Raw genomic sequence first — 21,520 nt, 5'->3', positions numbered from 1 at the left:
ATTAGCAAATGTTTAGTATAGCACCACACTGTCAAATCATGGTGTAATTAGGCTTAAAAGATTCGTCTCGCAATTTACACGCAAACTGTATACACATTTAATACTCCATGCATGTTTCCAAATATTCGATGTGATGGGTGAAAAGTTTTTGTTTTAGGAACTAAACAGCCCCTAAGTTTAACATCGTGTAGAAAAAGTTTGCAAGTCCACAACTCATAGGAATTGTAATGACAATGCTTCTTCCCGGACGCCCGATTCTAACTAGGAAAAATCAGACGTCGGTAGCACATAGTACATATTTATCTCCTTTCCCTTTTAATTGCCCGTGCCATCACATCAATAGTCAACATGCATACGGCACACCCTCCCACCTCTCTCGTCAATCTCACTTTGCATGCACTAACTTAACAGGAAAACTTTAAATACTTTTTTCTTCTAAACTATGTATCCGATCTGTATCTGATTATTCCGTTGTATTCATTGCAACTAAATCTTCATAATAAGATCTCATATGACTATATTTTGAAAAAAAATATTTTAAAGGTTTTTTGTTAAAATGCTTGTTAAAATGTCGCAGTAGGTAGTTTTATTATGTTTCACTACGTCATCTGGAATGTTGCATGCAGTACTATTTGAATGTGCTTCATTAGGTTTTTTTTGAAATGTTGCACAGGGTGCTATTTGAATGTCTCATTAGAGATTTTGATGATGTTTCAGCAAATACTTTGCTATGTTTCAGTTGTTATTGTGTTATGTTTCAACAGCTATAACTTAACGTTTCAGTTAAAAATATATTTTTTGCAATCAAAATATAATCATGTGGGATCTCTTCGTAAAAATTTAATCACGAAAAATTTAACGGTGCAATCAAATCGTGAATTGGATAAGTAATTTGCAAAAAAAATGATTTACATCTTGCGTGCAGGCAGGAAGAGGGAGAGAGAGAAATAAAGCATGCATGCGGATGTGCTGCAGCCTGCAGAGAAGTGCAGAGAGAAAATTGACATGCATGCTGCAAAAGTGCCCGATTTTTCTCAAACAAATCGGATCCGAATTGTAATACATACAGTGATACATAACTGACCACTTTCCAATTGTTTCATTTCCACTTTCAACCATACCCAATTTAGTTCAGTAAAAAAAAACCATACCCAATTTAGTGAATAAACATATTCTTATCATCTCTATCTTATCAAACTTTGGAAGTTGCAAAAGTTTCTTCTCATAAAAATTCTACCAAATTTTGGGAAGGTTCGAACTAACATATCCATCACTGCCAAATTTTGGTAACATCAAAATGTGCCAAATTTTAGAATTGCCCAATGTTGGTAACGTTGATTTCGCAAAAAAGTGAACAAAGTGTAGGAATATAATGACATGGCCGTGGGTATCCCTGAACTTTACTCTCAAGTGCATGCCTGAATGACTTCTTAGATTTTCGGCACTGAAAGCATGTACGAGATAAATGTACCATGTAACTGTGGTTCAATATATTGAACCTCAGAGACCGGCATACAGAATGGCGTACAAATATTACATAACTTGGATTTTACGTAATCCCAAACAAATACGACGGAAACTAATCCTATCATAATATAACAGCCCAATCCAATCTAATGCATGCTATCCTTATACTCTACCGGTACAAGCAGTAGCTTTTCCTCTAGCTGCACTGACAACCCGAACGATTCAGCCATATCAATGCCATCTTTATCTATGTCTGCTTCAGCTGGAACATCCCAGTCAAAATGGTACAGAAGGTTTGCTAGGATGATCTCCATGCTAGCAGAGGCAAAATTTATTCCAGGACAGATCCGCCGCCCTGCGCCAAACGGCAAGAACTGAAAGTCTGTCCCTGTGAAGTCTACGTTCGCCGCACTTCCACCATCAACAAACCTCTCAGGCAAAAACTCCTCTGCAGCTTCCCAAGATTCAGAGTTCCTTCCAATAGCCCATGCATTGACGATGACACGAGTCCCCGAGCGAACCGTGTAGCCGTCAATATCGCAGTCAGCCATCGCGAGATGTGGGAGGAGAAGAGGAGTTGGTGGATGCAACCGAAGCGTCTCCTTGATGACAGCCTTGAGGTAGGTCATATTGGTCAGATCAAATTCAGTGAGCAATTCTTGTCCCTGCTTGGATATGTTCGTTCTTAGTTCGGCCTGCAACTTGGCCATGAGATGCAGCTTCTTCATAAGCTCGGCCATGGCGAATACTAGCACCACCGATGACGTCTCAGTACCAGCTTGAAACATGTCCTGCAAATTAATTTCAACAAAATATATATCACATTTACGAGATATGAATAACTCCGAGACACGAAATAAGAAAACTACTTTAATTGCTCACTACTAGAATTGCTTTAAGGTGTTCTCTGGTGATGCCCCGCTCTTGAAGGAGCAAAACATTTACGAAGTTCTTCTCATCTTGATCACCATTGCCTCTATCATGCTCATATTTCTGTTTGCTCAAACGCTCATCGATAATCTCGTCGAGCAATTCATCCCACAACTTCCTCGTGTTCCAGGCCTTGGCACACATCACCCTCGAGACAGCCTTGAGCCTTGCCAAGCCTGGGTAGTAGTCCTCGAGGTTAAACCCTGCGAGGAGTACAGAATTTGCTTTGAACAGTTGACGGAACAGCTTGTTTCGACCTTCGTCCCCTTGGAAGTTCTTCCCCGACACAAGGCGGCATATGAGGTCATTCGAGAAGGTGCTGAAGAGCTCAGTCATGTCCACTGCCATACCCTTGGTGGATAACTCGTGGACTTTGGCCATTACCTTATGCACCTGCCAATGAAATACAAATCAAAATCTGATAAATTAAAGAAGTACTTTAAAAGAATTAATGTACACATTTGTACTAGGATGTGACACTTTCTAGTACTACGAATTTGGATAGGATAGGTTTTTTGTCCAATTTCGTAGTACTAGGAAGTGTCGTATCCCTCCAAAATCCCTTATATTATGGGATAAAGAGAGTATAGAGTAAAGTCTTAGTTTTGCCTGCTTGGTTTGAGTTGCAGATTATAACCGTAGCTGATTTTAAATTTATTAATTAGATGTTATGACTAATTAATAGATCGAAGATCATGTCAATATTATGGTGAAATCCATAGATATAAAACCATGCCAAATTAATAGAAAAGGATTTTTTTTATTGTTGATCTCTTTTTTTTTGTGCTGTGACGCATTAACTGAAATGATCAAATATGTTTTTATTGGACAAAAAGCTGATTAATCAATATGGCTAGAATTTGATGTACGCTCTTACCATATCTCAATATAAAATCAATCCTCTTCCTTTTTTTTTTTTGAGATAGTCATTCACTCGTCAATCTAGATATAATATTCAATCCTCACTTCATTTTAGATCTGTATATATATGTCTATATGTTTGTAAGAAAGAGTATTATAATCATATGTATGCAGGTCATGTACCTCCTCTTCTCGTGCTACACGGTACGACCGCACCTTCTTGTTGGACAGCAGGTGCGTTGTGACGATCCTCCTGCTCTGCCGCCACTGCTCACCGTAAGGCGAAAGCCCGACATTGGACGGGCCATAAAGGAGTATATCGGCGATCAAGGAGTATGGCCGTGACGCGAAGACAAGGTCGTGTGTGCGCAAGACAGCCTCTGCGGCGCGCGGGGAGGAGACGATGAGGTTTGGGACTTGGCCGAGGTGGAGGAGCATGAGGTCGGGGCCGTACCGATGAGCGAGCTCACGAAGAGAGACGTGCAGGAGATCACCGATGAGGTGCAGGTGCCCTATGATGGGTAACCTCGGAGGTGAAGGTGCGGGAGGATGATGATTTCTTGTTTCCTTGCAGGTTGTTGGTGTTGTAAGATTTGTTGCCAAGTAGTGCAGCACTAGGAGAAGGAAAGGGAACAAGGCTAGGACAGAGAAAGTCCAGGGAAACATTTCGTGTTGGAAGAGTTGGTACACTAGTCCAGCTGCTTGTTCCATGGCTACTTGCAGAGTTGCAGTGCAACAAATCTAGCTAACCAGCTCTTTCTGGTTTTTATAGCCTGCAGAGAAATAAGACGACAAAACTATACGGTCATACCATCTTATCACTTGACAAAATGGAAATGTTTTTCGTGTTTTTTTTTTTCAAAGGCTGTGTTTTCATACCATCTTATCACTGCCAGAATATATGTTTTTTATTATTAGAAGTCGACATATCACCGTGGGAACACTAAATTAACCAACACAATCCATATCTCCTACCAAAATCATCATCATCATCAACGACTTGAGCAATTGTGTTTATCTCCAAACAAAATCCATAATTGTGCATGAACCTATTAATTTCAGGATGGGTTTGTGGACCTACTTTGGGGAAATTGTAGTTGTCAATTTGCCACCAACCTTTTGAGTTATAACTTTTCAAAACTACAAGGCATTTCCTGTAGATTTATATGAAAGAGCAAATGTATTTCTCTTTTTTTTTTTAAAGGGAAAGGGACTGGGATTCCTCCACTTTACAGGCCAAAATATGAGCGACTACATTACTTTCCCTAGGGCTATGAGCAACTGTGCTTCTTTAAAGTACAGGTTTTCTGGTTGGGACCTGATGGTAGCGGATATACAGGGTTAACAGTCAGTAATATATATATATGTGTATATATAATACAACACACCAATACGGAAGGATTCCATTTTTTTTCCTCGTCCGTAAGTGTGGCCACTCTCCTCCGTGTGCCCCTCTCCTTCCCCGTAGCCCTCTGTACCTCCTCCTGCAATTGATTGCAAAAATCGATCCTCATCCTTTATCATCATTTCTCCTTTCAATTTAGCTTTAATTTATCAGATTTAATCTCAGTTTAATCAAACTATTTGCAGAATTGGGCTGCGTCGATTTGGATGCGGATTCACTCTGATTTTGGGGAAATGGAAAAAGGAGATCAAGTGGATAAAAAGTTCTCAACCAAATTTAGAAGATAAAAAAAATCGGCTAATTTGATGGGAGGATCGGCTCCGGCATCGTATAGACACGGGACTATCATCCGGAGGTTGAAGATGCTATCATGTGGGTATGGCTTCGCAGTGAGAGAAGGATTGTGCTAGCTAGGCCCGCGGCTACACTTATGGGCTGGGTCGAAGAGAGACTGGCTGAGCGGAGGAAGGTACGGGCAACGGACTGGGGCTAGGGCTGCTGAAAAATATGGAATAAATGGGCTTTTGGCTAAAACCAATGAAGAATTTTTATTAACTTTTTCAATTTTAGTGTATAACTTTCTTAAAAAAATAGTGTATAACGATACCAATGTTTTAATTTATGTTTCAATTTATTGCTTAGCTCATAATAGCTGTTGTACCACTGGAAGAAAAGTCTTTACCACGCATGGACATTTTTTTTCTAGTATCCAAAAAACTGTGTGTGTGTGTGTGTGTGTGTATATATATATATATATATATGATGTAAAAGAAGCTAACTCAGTTGATTCAGGACTAGTACTTGAGCAGGAAAATATCTGTCAGATGAAAGGGATCGACCTTCTAGTTTGGAATATGCACATGATTTTTTTCTATTTTACCGTCCATCTGTATATCTTAAATTACAAACTAAGAATGCCATCGAAGACAAAAAAAAAAAAGTGGTATCTATTCAAAGGAGTAACTCTCACCAGAGATAATTTTACAATTCGTAACTGAAACGTCTGTTCTACCACATGAAAGGGACCATTGATAATTTTAGAATTAGTAACTGAAACGTATGTGGTAGTACAATTCGTAACTGAAATGACTGTTCTACCACATCAAAGGGACCACATCAAATTATTTCAGTCAATAATATCCAGACGCGAAGTAATGCTAGCCTTGTGTTTAGAGTCATGGCTAAACTTATGCAGGTAATTTTCATAGCCACATACTTGCTTCGGTTTTGGGTACCACTACAGAGGTATGATGAGGATACCAAACTTATGCACGCTGCATGTCATCATCTTGAGGCAACAGTTATGCAGCTTTTCTCCATGGTAGGTGGTCATTAGTTTGTGCTTTGTTTTCTGTTTCTTGGATGTGCTATTATGGACTTGTTGGTGTGTGCTCATCGTCGAGCGGATTTTATAATAATTGGTTGTAGCTCATTGAGTAAATGCCAGAACTTTATTCTCTTATTTAAAAATGTGTTTAGAGTCATGAAGTAATCTCTATCTCTTTCTATACTATGGTAAAAAATAAAGATGTTTTTACCAATCCATTTGGTACGTCGTACTATTCTGATTCCGATCGTTCTAATGCACGCGCCACACGTTTCATGTCATTCGCGTGCTCACGCACTTGCCAGCCTTGTGTGCCGTCCACGGTGAGTACACGTCTTTGGGCCTAATCAGTACAATCGATGGGAGGTGTATTCGGCCTCCTCCAACACAGTTGCGGTACCCGTGCCAGAACTTTTGGGCCTGATCAGTGCAAACGGTATGAGATGACACATCGGCTTACAACTTTCGTCGAACACCTGTTGTGCGCACGGGGTGGATTCCTCTGCTTCTGCATCACCCTAACACAGAACATCCAATCTTCGCCATACCATTGAACACCAGTAAACCCTCACACCTTAGCCTACCTCGAATTCAGTACTATCTAGCACCCTAGCCAATTCGGCCAGAGAGCCTTCATAGCTCCACCACATTAGAATGCCCTTATTCTCTGCTAAGGCCAGCGAGGGTACCGCTAGGTCGAAGGGGCACCTCACTGCCTACAAGGGGTGAAAATGGGCCCCTCTTCTCAATTTGGTACCGAGAAACTTCTCCTTCCCTGAAAGGCCACTGGAGTGTCGTCGCCCCTTTTCTCCTTCACGGTCGGGTCCCAGTGCCTGTTTGGATGATCTCTGCGCGCTCGCCGGCAAGACCCTTCTGTCAGCCTAGTAGGCCACCATAATCTCGATATACCCCTCATCTAGCTCCTCCACCCTGGCCATTGCCAATTGCCACCCCAATGGTGCTCCGTCGTGCATGGCTCCCATATGTGGACCCCTATAAGTTGCAGACAGACCGTAACTGGTAGCGCCTGCAAAAATCGACCTCCATTTCGCATAAGGCTTCTTAAGAGGCCCGTATGCAAAAAAAAAATCTATTCTTCGTAGGTGGGCCTCGTCAGGGGTGTCATGCAAAAATGAGGTTATTTCTCATGAAGGCCTCTTAAGGGGCCACATGCAAAAATAGACTTTTTGCATGCAGGCCTCTTAAGTGGTCTGCATGTGAAAATATCCCCTCTCCTTCACAAATTTTTTTCTCCCCTCCTCTTTCTTTTCCCTCTCAGCACTTCAAATTTTCTCCTCTCCTTATCTCCTCTCCTTCTCTCCCTCACCTCCTCTCATATTACTTTTACCTCCTCTCCTCTCTCTCTCTCTCTCTCTCTTCCTCTCCTCTGAGCGGGAGCGGGCGGCGGCCGACTCGGCGACCTTGGGCACTGCCACCATTGAGGAGGTGACCGCGAGCGGCTCCATCATCGTCCCCGCTCGACACCGCGGTCGACGATGATGAGCAGGAGGTGGCCTGGGAGCATTTCCATCTTGGTCCCCGATGAGGCAGCCCGATCCGCCGCTGCCAGCCCCACAATACCCGGATCCGCACCACCGCCGCCATCATGGAGCTAAGGCTGTGATTTTTTATTTTTTGTAATTTTTATTTTTGCGTGCGGGTGACATAAGCACCCGCATAAGATTTTCTAGTTCAGATGTGCCAACCGCATGGAAAAAAATGCTACTTTCGCAACCTTTCTGGGTAGATGGGCGGCCCAACTTGCATGAAAAATGTTTTGACCACTTGCAAAAATGCTTTTTTAAATAGTGACCACTCCGCCGCGTGGTAGAGAAGGAAACATTGAGAACGATCAAAGGGGGGCGAAGGAGATGAGGAGGGAGTGACGTTTAGGACGCACGTGTCAGTTTATTGCTTCCGTCTGTTGTATCATGGTTTAGCTGACAATAATTAATTGCTCTTTAAAATCAGTAAGTACTGTCTCTACATATAGTTTTTTTAACTTCATAATAACACACGTTGTGTGGTATTAATTTTTTTGACGTCAAATTGGTGATCACTAGATTTCTATCTCAAATTTAATTTATATTGGGTATTTTAATTAAGTTACTTATTTATTCAATTACCATAGCTCTGTTCAACTTTGATATGGCTGTAAATCAGTCTGAAGTCCAATCCGACTGTTTTGGATGGTCCAAACAAAATTGCTAAATTGTATTTTATCAAAAAATATGTCTCTTTTGAAGGTGACAGTACTAGGCCCTAGGTAGTCCACATCAAAAAACATATGCCAAAATCCTTGCTGGAATCCCGGAAACCGCTCCTTTTATTTATGGTAATTACTTACGTGCGTATAGCATTTTAGCTTTAAAACTTTTCTAGCCGTCACTAAATGTATAGCATTGGATAATATGAAGAATTGAAGACCCATGTATTGCAGTAGAAATTATATATAAACATGACAAAATAAATTTGTTTTTTTAGCTAAACGATTTAATTTCACGTGCATTAGATAAAATACGTCTTCTATATATATCCTTAATGTTATAAATAATAGATGCAATCCCGTGTGTTGTTGTAGGAATAGGTACAATAATTGTGGAGATAAGGTGTTAGAAGAATTTCTTTTGTAACTAGAAAACGTGTAAATTTACAAACTTGGTATAATTTGCATCTTTCATCGATTATCGAAAAACTATATGAACAATAGAGATGATGTGGTCTATGAAAACATAGATCATACACAAATTATTCACGTGTATACACCATGCATACAAACCATCGTGTGTATACACCATGCAGCAGATATCTTTAAAAAATATAGAAAAAAATCTGTGTTTGTACTTTTAGTATTACATCTATGTGTAAAGAGTCTTATATTTAAATTCATTTTATATAGGGGTCAACGAAAAAAATTCTAACATATCAATACTCTTAATATTGTCAGAAATTTTTGTACTTTTCGTTAATTAAGGTTAAAATATAATAAATTTGAGGGTAAGACTTTACACATATGTGTAATATTATTGGAAGTACTTGTATATTCTTTCTTGATTTTTTGGTGATATTTGATAGTTGATGTACACGACATGTACATGAAAAACTTATGTGCATTCCTAAAGAAAGCTTGTGTTTATAGCATAGGTTCCCATTTATCCAAATAAAAGCTAAAGGTGATGGTTTATGAGAATTTGGATGACATATAGATTGGTAATCCATAAGAAAAATCTAAAGTGATTTGCATCCATAAGAATAAAAAAAGGGAGACAATTTAGACCATTAATTGATCATCCCAGGATTAGAAACAATTGATGCTATGTGGATTAATAAGATAGGAGAGAAATAGTGTTGTAACTATATTTAGTGGGGATGAACGGTTAGAACGATTTAGAGGAGAGTAACGATTCATATATCAATGACCAAAAGGCTATAATCAAAATGATATGACTTTACAATGAACAAAATGTTATTCCCTCTATGCCAAATATAAGGATTTTTGAAGTTTTTTTTAAATGTAAAGAAGTAGATGTAAATGAGTATTCCCTCCATGCCAAACATAAGGATTTTTGAAGTTTTTCTAAACTTACGTAAGTAGATGTAAATAAGGATGTTTACGATGAGTTGAAATGATAAATTAGAGATGAAGAAATTAAATAAGATCATGATTATGATTGGTTGAGAGGATACAATAGTTGGACAAATAACATTATTTTCGGACACATTTTAAACAATATATGTTAGTTTATTTTGAGAGAAATGGTGTAGAAAGAAACTTTATAACATAATCCCTCTGAACCAAAATAAACGGATTTATAATCCCAAGAAAACATTAGTTGGTGGAAAATAATCAAGGTGACGCCAATTGATATGGGTGGGTAGCATATAAGGAGTATTAAAGATATAAATTGCCGTGGATAGACAAGTGTGTAAATCAACTTGCTTTGAAATAAATTTTTACTCTGAGAATCAATTTATTTTGTAACAAAGGAAAATAATTAGTGTGTTATCACATCAATCAGATCACCCTATCTGTATGTTTGCAGTAGGCATATGAAAATATCGTGCGACGTTAATAGATTTTGACGAATGCCCAACTATATATCTACTTCCTCCATCCCGTAATAAGTTCATTTTTAGCTCCTTCTATTTTTTTTAAAAATAAGTTCAGTTTAAAGTAATCATGTATCGGAGTTTGTAAAAGTCGAAAATAATTATATTGAAAGTTGATAAAGCAAGAAATAGTTACATTGAGAATTGATAAAGTAGGGATATTGTAGTCGTTTTTATTTAGTATTGATATGTGTGGGATGGGTCAAAAATTAATTTATTTTAGGACTGAATAGTACATAGTAACATTATCTTCTAGTCTTTCTATGCTTAGTCCAAACAGTGACGGAATGAAGAAGAAAAAAAATTAGAACAGTCCAAGTATATAGTTCCTTTGAAGCTGGACCACAAGTTGATGGTGGAAAACAAGAGTCTCGGATGGAAATTAATGGATTATGGATACTAGTCGCCGACCCATGTATCGCACGGGCTATTGTTGATAATGTAAAGTTCTACATGTGCTGAATATATTTTATATTGTTAAATTATCTTCTAATGACTACATACAAATAATAAAATACAATGACAAACAATTAAAAAAAGCACATACTTGTTTCAAGGACAAATCATTATACTAAATCACTGATCACTGGGATAACTCATAAAATAATATTATTACCTAAACTGATGAAAGCAAGGTTGTAGGCTTCATCGATAATTTTTTTGACTGGAACTTCATAGATAATTTTGGTCCTCTATATTTCGTTTTTGTCCCCTTTTTTACTCTTTTATTGAGTATTTTTTTCTAGAGTATAGTAGCATAATTCAAAACATAAGTTGGTAATAAGGAAATGATAGGAAGCAGCGTAGAGTTCACAAATACCTTATTTTCAGATTCACACAGAGTTTTAGCAATTTCATGTAGTCTCCTCCTATTATATAGCATCAGCTATCCAATCATTTCTTGGTGTAGTTTTCAAGCACTCTGTCTTCCACAATAATATATATCGTCTGCCCTTCATGTGCTCTGCCTTAAATAATATTATATATCTTTTCAAAAATATCTTTTATGTGCAGAAAATCTCACATCAATATATATGTTTTATCTATGTATATCTTGGGAGTAAAAAAAATAAAATCAATAGTTTTATGAATTAACTTGTTTTAAGTAAATTAACTCAATTCAGAGGATAATGTCACTTATTTTGCCTATCCACAATTGTTCTGTGTTTCTTTCAATTTGTATTGCATAAAATGCTAAGCAACAAAATGTGCAGGAGGAATAGGAGCGGTAATTTAAAGGAAGTTAATTAATTGGTTTTGCTGGGAGTAAGTAATGCTTTGGGTCGACATCCTACTCGTACCAAATAATTTTGTGTTTTGTTATTTATACTTTTCAGGAAAACAAAAATGCTTGAAAAAAAACTGAAGGTTTGTGCTACTTTTGGTATGTTTGATTTCTGAGCTCTTGATCATCTGGGCTTAGTAATGTTTAAGAGGTTGAGTTTTCTTTTTGTCATGGTCAACTGGACGGAATTCTGCCAGAAACATTGATATTTGTTATCAGAAGATTGATCCTTGTGCTATTCATTGCCATAACATACCAGTATACTGTGGTTAATTATTATTAAAAACAATATTCAAATAAAAATAACTGCTTAACTATGTATCTAATTTTCAATTCGTTAGAATATTTATATTGTTTGTGATTAAATTAATAATTTAAGACCCAATTTTCTTTCTATCAAGACAGCGATGAAATATTTTTTAGGAAAAATGTATCTATACCACTAAAATTTGATAGTATAATTTGAGTGCACCAAGCAATTAATAAAAAATGTGTCTCCACTAAACAAAAAGAAACTCAAAACTTTCCACTTAATGATACCCTCACGGTCACGGATCCCATATATTGTTTTCTTGATCTTTCCTTATCTTCTCTTTGTGTCCTTGAGACTTCTCTCTGTCCTCCCTAATGGTCCCATAGACCCATGTACAACACAACTTGGAAAGCTGACATGGGGAGGACGGCTTCAAAGACAAAGACAACCGGACAGTCTGTGTGTGTGGTCAACAACAAACTATGTGCAAGAGGTGGAGAATTTGTAGATGTTCCAACGTCAATCTTAGTTAGGCAAAGCTAATACAGCCTGATTGATGTGTTGTTGGCAGTTTGAATTGGTGTGTAAATATGAATCTAAAGAAGCCTGTTGATAACGAAGCAGGGATGCGTCGTGCTGGTCTCAAGGGCCACAACAGCCTATTGATACGGTGCATGATCATGTTTGATTTCAACAGTGTTATCCTACTAAGTGGCAGAGTGGTATTTTTACAGTACTTTTACATAGTTTTAGATAAAATTGATACGTACATGGAAACATATTGTCAAGTTGTGAAAATTTTTTAATGCATTGTTTGGTATTAGGCTTCTTTCGGTGCTATAACTGCAATTTCCTCTATTTCAGGATAATCATAATAAGCCCTCCATTTGTCAAAAAAGAAATATAAGTTGCCCGTAGTTTTAGCAAAAATCGACATGCATAAGTTTTGACTAATGACTAAACTAATATATATGTATTGTATCATTTATTCTATATTATTATGTTTATGTCTAAAAGCACTTTTGTGAGATGTGAAATTCACTATTTCTAGAACATATTAAAAAAATAAGTCAACTATAATGTTAATGTTAAAGACCGTGAAAAAAGATAATACGCGTTATATTTTGATGGTAGTAGGGAACAACATTGGTAGTGAGTTATGACTGAATTCCATAGGCATTTTTATCGTTTGGAAGATTCAAGTCCTTTCTCTATTTCCAATGCTTGTAGCAAGACAATTTTGTAGGCGTTTTTATCGTTTGGAACATTCAACTCTGTTCTTTTTCTTTCCTACACTTATAGCAAGGTAATTTGGACACTTATAGGAAGGTAATTTGTAATCAAAGTCCATGCATAGAGTTGTTCTTATAAATATGCGCGGACTTCCTTGCTACTCTGTTCATTTTATAATATAAGTCGTTTGACTTTGTAAGTCAAACTTCTTTAAGGTTGATTAAGTTTATAAAAAATACTAATATTTTCAAGACAAAACAAATATAAAAAATTTTGACTAAGAAAAAAGTCAAACAAATTATAATATGAAAAGGAGGGAGTAGGATATAATTCCCGGTTCTTTTAACTGGCACTAGCAACAACCAACATTGAAACCGATATAGTGACAGTGGTGTCCCAGTTTTTGATATAGTGACAGTGGCACTATACCACTACTGTCACTGATTTCACAAACCATACTATTTTTTCGCGAAGATTCACACATAGGTGGATGTGGGATTCGAACCTCACACTTCTCATAGGTTGGTCCACTCATGTTTGAATCTCGTGTAAACAACTGTGACTAGTGAAATCTGGTGGTGGTAGTAGTTGTATACTTGTTTAGTAAAATGGAGGGAAAATTGCATATATACCACTACTTTCACCCTCTAATTCAAAATAGCCACTATAAAACTACCAATTGCAAATTTGCCACTGAAATAGGTGCATGTAAACGACAAATGCCATTGCCATTTGGTTTGGTGCAATTAAGAGGGAAAATAATTATAAAACTAAAGTATAACAAGGCAACACGATAAGACTATTTTGTTCTTTCCAGATTCAATCCCCTATCTGCTGTCTTCTGAGTTCTGACTCAGATGCATGCACAACAGAAGCCAGAAACGATCCCCTCTCCCTTGATGAACCCTAGAACCCAAATCCCCTCATCCCTTCTAAATCAAGAACAGATCAACCGAAAATCGGTTACAATGAAGTAGGAGATGGCAATGGAAGAGCTCATGAAGAAGGGTGTCGGCGACGGCATGCGGTGTCGGCGGGTGTTGTGGCAGCAGGCGACGGCGGCAAAAGTAGGCAGCGGCAGCGACAACAGCACCAGGCGGCGTCGGCAGCAACACCAGCTGCACCAGGCAATGGCGACAGCATCACCAGCACTATTACCTGGAGCCGGCGCCGGCAACACCATCGGCAGCATGCGGCGGGCGGTAGCATGTAGCAGCAACACTACTTCAATAGCAGCAGCAACAAACAGCAAGACTATGGAACTAGGAGGTTGAACTAGGTTGTATGTTAAAACGCTCATGTCAAGATGATGCCAGTAAGTTCGACTATTTTCTTGCTGTCTTAGATGCTCTAATGTCTATGCCAAAATGATGTAAATTTTGCAATTTTGTGGCATGGGCATTCTATCCCTTATATGTCACTGAAAATTGGTCTGATACCTTATATGCCACTGAAAATTGGCTCTTCCCTTATATGCCATTGGTCCAAATTTGCGCACCCTCTCATGCCACTACCGTCAGTTGACCGTGTGTTGACCGTTAACTCTCAAGTAAAAAAGACATATTTGCCCTCTCTGAGTTGTTAGGCATGCCCTATACTCAGAAGGGTAAATACGTCTTTTTTCCTTGAGAATTAACGGTCAACACACGGTCAACTGATGGGAGTGGCATGAGAGGGTGTGCAAATTTGGATCAATGGCATATAAGGGAAGAGCCAATTTTCAATGGCATATAAGGGACCAGACCAATTTTCAGTGGCATATAAGGGATTCTCTCTTTTTTAAAAAACAGACTTTCTAACACCATTAGTCCAACGGCAAGTAGATTGGGTTCAAATTGGTTTCGGTGGCAAATTTGCAAATACAGTTTTTTCAATGCTAAATTCACAATAATGGGTTCAATCCAGTGGCAAATATGAAATTGATCCTTGAAACAATTGTAAACTATAAGATGTTATAGAGCTCGCTTTTATCCCAAAAAATAATCAAAAATTTAAATTATCCAATAACTGAGAACATACTTGGATCACATATTTCTTCCTACTAGCCAGGCGTGCATTGCAAAGGATTTTCTTATAGATTATAAAATTATTTTTTCAAGTTTTCACATCATATGCTTGTTAGCTTACAAGCATAACATAATTTAAATTTTGAAAGTTGATTTTAAACTTGTTTTTTTTATCGTGATCTATTTTCAAGCATTGGTTTTTAAAAAAAACGCACATAACATAGATGTTAAAGTTTTAAAAAATAATTTTGATTGCTTTGTTTTTTTATGGCTAGGTAAGTCAATTGGATACGGAAGAAAAATGCATTATGGTTCGAATGATGTCCACTGTTTGTAATCTTTATTATCAAGTTTAGAAATGTTTGTATCTTGTGCCTATTTCCTTCCATGGATATGTGATCCCCACATGACATCTAAAATAGCATAGATTTTGAATGCGATTTTTATGAAAACGGTACCATATCAGATCAATAGTAAAAAAGCTCGGTGGTCCAAGTTCCATTTGCTTCCTCAGATAATTAGCTAGTTTCTCATATATGGCAGGTCGAACCATTTAACTCTCGACTGGCATGGTTGAGCCAATTCAATGGAGATTTATGGCTTGCGTGCTCATTTCTAAAAAATTCTGCTTCTTCCGTCACATCGAATAAGCTGCGTATGTATTTTAAAATTCAACTCTTTAAATATTTGATTGGTAGCTACTACATTAAAATTTAAATTTTATTTAATAAAAATAATATTATTGAATTGACATTTGAATTTACTTTTCTATGATTATACTTTTGTTGCTATAAATATTGTAATATATGAAAAATTTATAGTCAAAAAGTTTAGTTTTGAAAATTGTACCTTATTCATTGGGTCAACGGAGGGAGTATAGTCGTAGGAAAATGGAGCGGTCTATTAGTGCGTGATTAATTAAGTATTTGCTAATTTTTTTTAAAAAAATGGACTAATTTGATTTTTTAAGCAACTTTCGTATAGAAAATTTTTTCTAAAAAAACGCACCGTTTAGCCGTTTGAAAAACGTGCGTGCGAAAAACGAGGGAGAGGGGTTGAGAAAAGTGGCATCCGAACACACCTAAGTGGTGCTGCTGAAACCAACTACCATCGCTGCTGGGAATAGGATGCACGGGGAATATCATCTGCTCATGTAGGATATGCTCAACAAGTATAATTACTTTCGTGAACTATTTGAGGGTGAGTATGAATTACTCCCTTGGAATTGAAAATTAGACATCTTTCACCCTCAATTATTAATACCAGATGAAAAACCCTAACTCAATCCGGAATGGTTTTGGTCTTACGTGGCAGTTTAGTCTAACATTTTTTTAAAAAAAATATCGGTTGGATCCACCTATTAGAATTTTTTTACTAAAAATATTGGTTGTACTATCACGTAGGACCAAAACCACTCCGGATTAAGTTAGGCGTTTTTCATCTGGTATTAATAGTTTGTGAAAGCATAGGGCGATAAACTAATGCTGAGCTATCAAGGTTAAATTATGAACAAATTTGATTTGAAAAGAAATAAACTTGCCTAATCGCCTAAACCAACTGTATGTTTGGAGAACTATGCAAATAGAAAGGGTATGCTTCCGGTGCAGTGAGGGCAGTAGGGGCAATAGCAGTGCGTCCTTGAGTTTTATAGTTCCCCACATGCCATCTGGACCAAGAACTTGTTAAGCTACATGCTGCATACCGCATGTTACTTGTAGTGGGTCCCATCAGTACCACTTTTTCACTTTTCATCTCCCCTTCTCTCTCTCCTCTATTTCTTTCCCCACTATCATATTCTTTTCCCCACCGACAAAGCAAGTGACGCCGGAGCGAGCGAGGTGCTGGGTGACACTAGGCTAAGCAGCGGCCGGTGGCCTCACGGCCATCACTGCCTCTCTCCTCTCGCCGACCTCCACCTGATCTCTCCCCTCCTCTTCTGACGAGCAGATCAAGGTGTCTTTAGCAGAGGTTGCCCCTTTCCTCTCGCTGCACTAGCCTCTCCCTTCTCCGGTCCCCATCACCGCATTTCCCATCGAGCTTGGAGGTGTCATGGATCGGACGGTGGAACGAGGAAAAGGGCAGACATGGAGCTCGGCGGCGGCGACACTTCCCACCTCGAGCTCCTAGCGGCGTGGATCGAGGAGGGCCTTAGCAGTGGGCATGGATCGAGACTGGAGAGGTCCCCGCGGCAGCTCAGGCCTACGCTGCCTACGAGCTCTCCCTCCCCCAGTCTCGAATTCGGTGGATCTGTCGGTGGCTCGTGCCGACAAGGGATGCAGCGCCGGTGAGCTCCGACGAGGGTTGCGGCGCACGTAGCTCTCCTCCCTTCTCTTAGTTTGCCTCCCGGTCCTCGCATCTCGCTGCTATCGGTGGGTCGTGGGCGGATCGAGTGACGAAGATGGAGATTGGTGGCGCAAACCGGAGGAATGATCGACGAGCTAACTGGCAGCCCCCGACCGCCATCGTTGAGCTCCTCGGTGGTGGTCGATGCGGTCTCCTCCAGTCAGTCTGGTCGGATCTAGGCGCTTCCTTCCCGTTCTTCTCCTCCTCGCGGCTTGTCCTCTGGTCCTCTCTCTTCCTTCCCTATGGCGTGGGACATAGTGTGCGTCCAAACCTGCAAATGCTGATGAGGTACCTGTGGCAAAAATTGGCTCCGCATTCTTCGTGGAGCAATGGAAAACGCTGATGTGGAGTAGAATCTCCAAACTGGCCTCTCGAGGCTAAATGCCACATCAGTGCATTGTGAATGGCCTAACAAGTCATATATACTCTCGTGCTTAATTTCTAGCTTTTTCCAGTCATACATGTTGCATTTTCTATTTGGGCTTTGTTCCGGTCCATCAATTGATACCTTAACGAAAGGGCATGTAGCCTAGCGGTTACAGTGACCTGAGTAGTACCCCAAGGTCCTGAGTTCAAATCTCCTATGGAGCGAATTTCAGATTGGGTTATTTGCAGGGCCGTATATATCCGGTTGGATGTAGAGGCCGGTAAAAAATACCCTTCTCTAGGTACCATGAGATACCAAACTAAATCGGACCATTCAATTAACGTGAGTATGATTGGGAAAGAATCAAATAAGTAAATCAGCCAGTCAAGGACGACCCCATCTTGTCCTCATCTTTACATGTATACATATTATTTGTGTGGACCCTAATGATCATATGAGAAATGTCTTTAATGAATGAGAAAGAGAGCTTAGACATAATAATAGGTAATGTTTGCCTCAATAGCTACTCTTGTAGTACTGGATGAAAATTAAGCTCGTGGCTCGTTAGTTCGCTTGGCCCGTGACTAACTCAACTGGCTCGACTCAGCTCAGCTCATTAGGAATTTACTAACGAGCTGAGCCAGGTATTTAGCTCATTGGGCACAACAAGCCAACTCGAGCTATCTCGCGAGCTGCTCACAAGCCAAACGAGCTGGAGCCCAACAGCAGGCAACAATGAAACCATGGCCTAGTAACAGCCTAATCAGCCACAAGGCCGATCACAACCCAAGTTACAAAGTGTCAAAACCCTAGGGAGGCAAAACAAGAAGCAAATATACAATGCGGCACGCAGCTACGCACCTGCGCCGCCTGCGTGTGCCGCCTCCCATTGCTCCTCTCTTCCCATTATTCTCGTCATCCGCATGCACCTCTTCTCCTCTCCTCTTCCCATCCGGCATCATCTGCCTTTTGTGGCCATTTTCTTCCTCTTCACATTGCCTCGTTTTCTTGATGCGGAGCCACTGATTCTGTTTTGATTTACTCCTATTTTTGGGTCTTGCAGCTTGTGAGTTGTGAAGATCCATCGTGATCTTTCATATATCCCGGAGTTGGCTTTTGAAATTGGATCGAAAGGTTTCAATCTATTGAAGCAAGAGCAACTCTTGCTTCAATTCATACATGGATGGCTAAGCTTCACTTCATCCAGATCCTTCAGAAATATGTGTTTATACGTACGTAATTTATGTATTTTAAGTTTTTAACAAATGATGTTGATTCTTCGTGATGTACTACTACCGAAGATATGTGTTGCCATTTAACACATGGTAGCTAACTAGCTAAGCTAGTAAAGGCTTACTTCACCACCGAATTTAATGCAATCATGTATAGTTGGCTTGGCTTTGTTTTCCTTTCCACAATCAAAAAGAGACCAAAGCGAAATGCCTCTTAATTACAAACAAAAATGAGTATTTAAGAGGCAATCGATTATAAAGATGTTCCAAACGGGTCGTGTGGATATCAACGTTGAGATATGTACATCACAGGATTGAGTTGCATTAGGAATTTGAGCTGATGGAACCATTGTAGAAAAACACGGCCACATCAGCCGACTATTCGGTGTCAGCAACAAAAAAAACCACATGAACATGCAGTTCAGAATGGTTTTCCTTTTCATAAACGCAAAGGCTGATTAGTGCAATAAATTAGCTGACTACTGATTAATCATATAATTAAGCAGTTTAATTAACAGGCCGAGCCCAACATATATATACTAGCAGCTCAAATATGCTACAAGCATATATATGTTGTGTTCTTGCGCTTTCAGCCGTGCTTATCTATCAGAAATTTCCATTATACCACTATATCATTTTTAGTTAGTATTTCATTTACTCCTTTTATAAATGTGAATTTGTTGAGTACTAACAATATAACGAGTGTTTAAATATCAATAAAACTGATAAGCTAAGCAAACATATCTTTATTCCATGAATGACAAATTCCTGTATAATTCAGACTAATCGTCCATATTCTGATTAATCGTGTAATGGTTTCTAATCCGTTCGACACCCATTTTCCATATTTAATAACACTAGAACATAAGTAATATCTAGTATTTTCTAATTAATTGTCAAGAAATAGGTATGCTTAACGTGGAACAATTGGGCTAGGTTCCTTACTTAAAACACCCTAATGACCTCCAAGGTGCCTTCTGTTCACAACAACTTTGACAAATCAATCTTCCGGCTCGTCATGGATGGGCACCAGTGGCGGATACAGGATTTAGAATATGGGTGGTCTGACCCAATTTTTTTTCTAAACATAGTAAATATAACTATACTAGTATCTATAATGCAAGTATAGATAATAGAATAGACCAAAAGTGTACCAAGATATATTAATAGAGCACCTTAAAAACATATAAAATTATTAATATGGCTATAAAAGTTTGAAGAAGATTACCATACTATTTTTTCTTCATATCGGGTCTATGCCTTCTAATGGTCATGAAAGTGTTCATTTTATCTTCTTCATCCACTTTAAAAATAAACATCCCGCTCAATGAATGTGACTAGACAATCATCCAAAAGGCCATCACCCACCTTATTTCTCAACTTATGCTTGATGAAATTCATAGCAGAAAATGCTCTTTCAACACTTGTCGTCACAACAGGTTGAATCAATACCAATTTAAGAAGCATGCAGATCAAATCATAAATGATATACTTTTTTGTTTGACGAAGCTTGATTGAGAGATCACCAAGATTGTTTATGCCTTTGAAACCATCGTCTTTTCTCATGTCATCAATATAATTCTCAAGTGGCATTTCAAGTTTTAATAATTCAGAACTTGAAATATCATTAGGGTAGAATTCGGCAAGTTGACATACTTTATGTGCACCAAAAGAAAAAAAAAGAGTCAACGCTCAGCAGAATTCAAGAATGTCATACAATATACAAATGAAATTGACAATTATACATACCTTCTGTACATTAAAAGATGCAAATGAGTCAGTTGGATTTAAGGCTGCCATACAGGAAAGCAACTCCATATTAACCTCATCAAAGCGGTTTGTCAATCCCTTGGCTAATTTGATCAATGATCTCAATATACTCCTCTTCTAAAGTGGTCATCATTTGTTTGATTTCGAACAAACCTTGGCGATATTCTAAAAGGCACATAAACACCATCTGTTCTAGGAACTTCAACACCATGTTTATTACAGAACAAAGTGACCCTTTCGAGCAATGCAATCCAACCATCAGACCTCAACTCTTGCATTCTACTATTTGCCAAACGAAAGAGTGTCATTGCATTAAGAATATCTTGCTCTATTTTTTTGCAAACACTCAAACAAAGCATTTGCATATCCAAGAATGACAAACATCAAGTGTGTACTAAAAGTAAAATCAAATGACTCAAAAACTCCAACTATAGCATGTATTTTTGGCCATTCATTCCTTTGTGAAGTATCTTCTCCAAGGTTTATAAGTACAGGATTGCAGGATACATAGCAATAATATTGACAATGGTTCTACAGTAAGACCCCCATCGAGTCTCACCGAGCCTAGATAACCCGTCACCATCTCTTGATTTAGTCCCCTACTAGTTTCTAGTACACCACATTCAATTACTTTAACAATATCTTGAAGTCTAGCATTTCGAGGCACTCATGCCACTTACTAGAAACCCCAACAATATTTAGCAAGAGAGATGCTTGGGACAAAAAAACCACACACAATCATCATTCCCCTTGGCAACAGCAACAAGAACAAGTTGGAGTTGATGTGCAAAACAGTGGAAATAATAAGCATAAGGTGAATCTTGCATTATCGATGTTTTTAGCCCTTTAATCTCTCCTTTCATGTTGCTGCCCTTAAGTAAATTGGTGACTAACTAGTAATTTCTAAATTGCTTCCTTAAGTGATGAAGTG

The 21,520-nt window shown here is 38.6% G+C and overlaps 1 protein-coding gene across 1 annotated transcript; it reads right to left on the bottom strand.

Annotated features, from left to right (window-relative positions):
- Nucleotides 1–1,563: 1,563 nt before the first annotated feature.
- LOC127759939 (indole-2-monooxygenase-like) lies at nucleotides 1,564–3,969 on the bottom strand. The gene is made up of 3 exons (XM_052284152.1): nucleotides 3,442–3,969; nucleotides 2,350–2,790; nucleotides 1,564–2,258 (listed from the first exon to the last, which is right to left on the bottom strand). Exons 1-3 carry the CDS (start codon nucleotides 3,967–3,969, stop codon nucleotides 1,614–1,616), a joined length of 1,614 nt encoding a protein of 537 aa, XP_052140112.1. The 3' UTR covers nucleotides 1,564–1,613.
- Between the last annotated feature and the right edge of the window lie 17,551 nt (nucleotides 3,970–21,520).

Source organism: Oryza glaberrima, chromosome 1 (assembly GCF_000147395.1).
Source record: "Oryza glaberrima chromosome 1, OglaRS2, whole genome shotgun sequence".
In the NCBI taxonomy this organism is placed as follows: domain Eukaryota; kingdom Viridiplantae; phylum Streptophyta; class Magnoliopsida; order Poales; family Poaceae; genus Oryza; species Oryza glaberrima.
Note: the sequence above shows the minus strand (reverse complement) of the source record. Positions and strands in the feature narration are given on the sequence as shown.

Coding starts and splice junctions, on each gene's coding strand:
- LOC127759939 (XM_052284152.1), bottom strand. CDS start 3,969: ATGGAACAAGCAGCTGGACTAGTGTACCAACTCTTCCAACACGAAATG. Junction 2,791..3,441: donor GTGTAGCACGAGAAGAGGAG/GTACATGACCTG, acceptor TTTCATTGGCAG/GTGCATAAGGTAATGGCCAA. Junction 2,259..2,349: donor ACCTTAAAGCAATTCTAGTA/GTGAGCAATTAA, acceptor ATTAATTTGCAG/GACATGTTTCAAGCTGGTAC.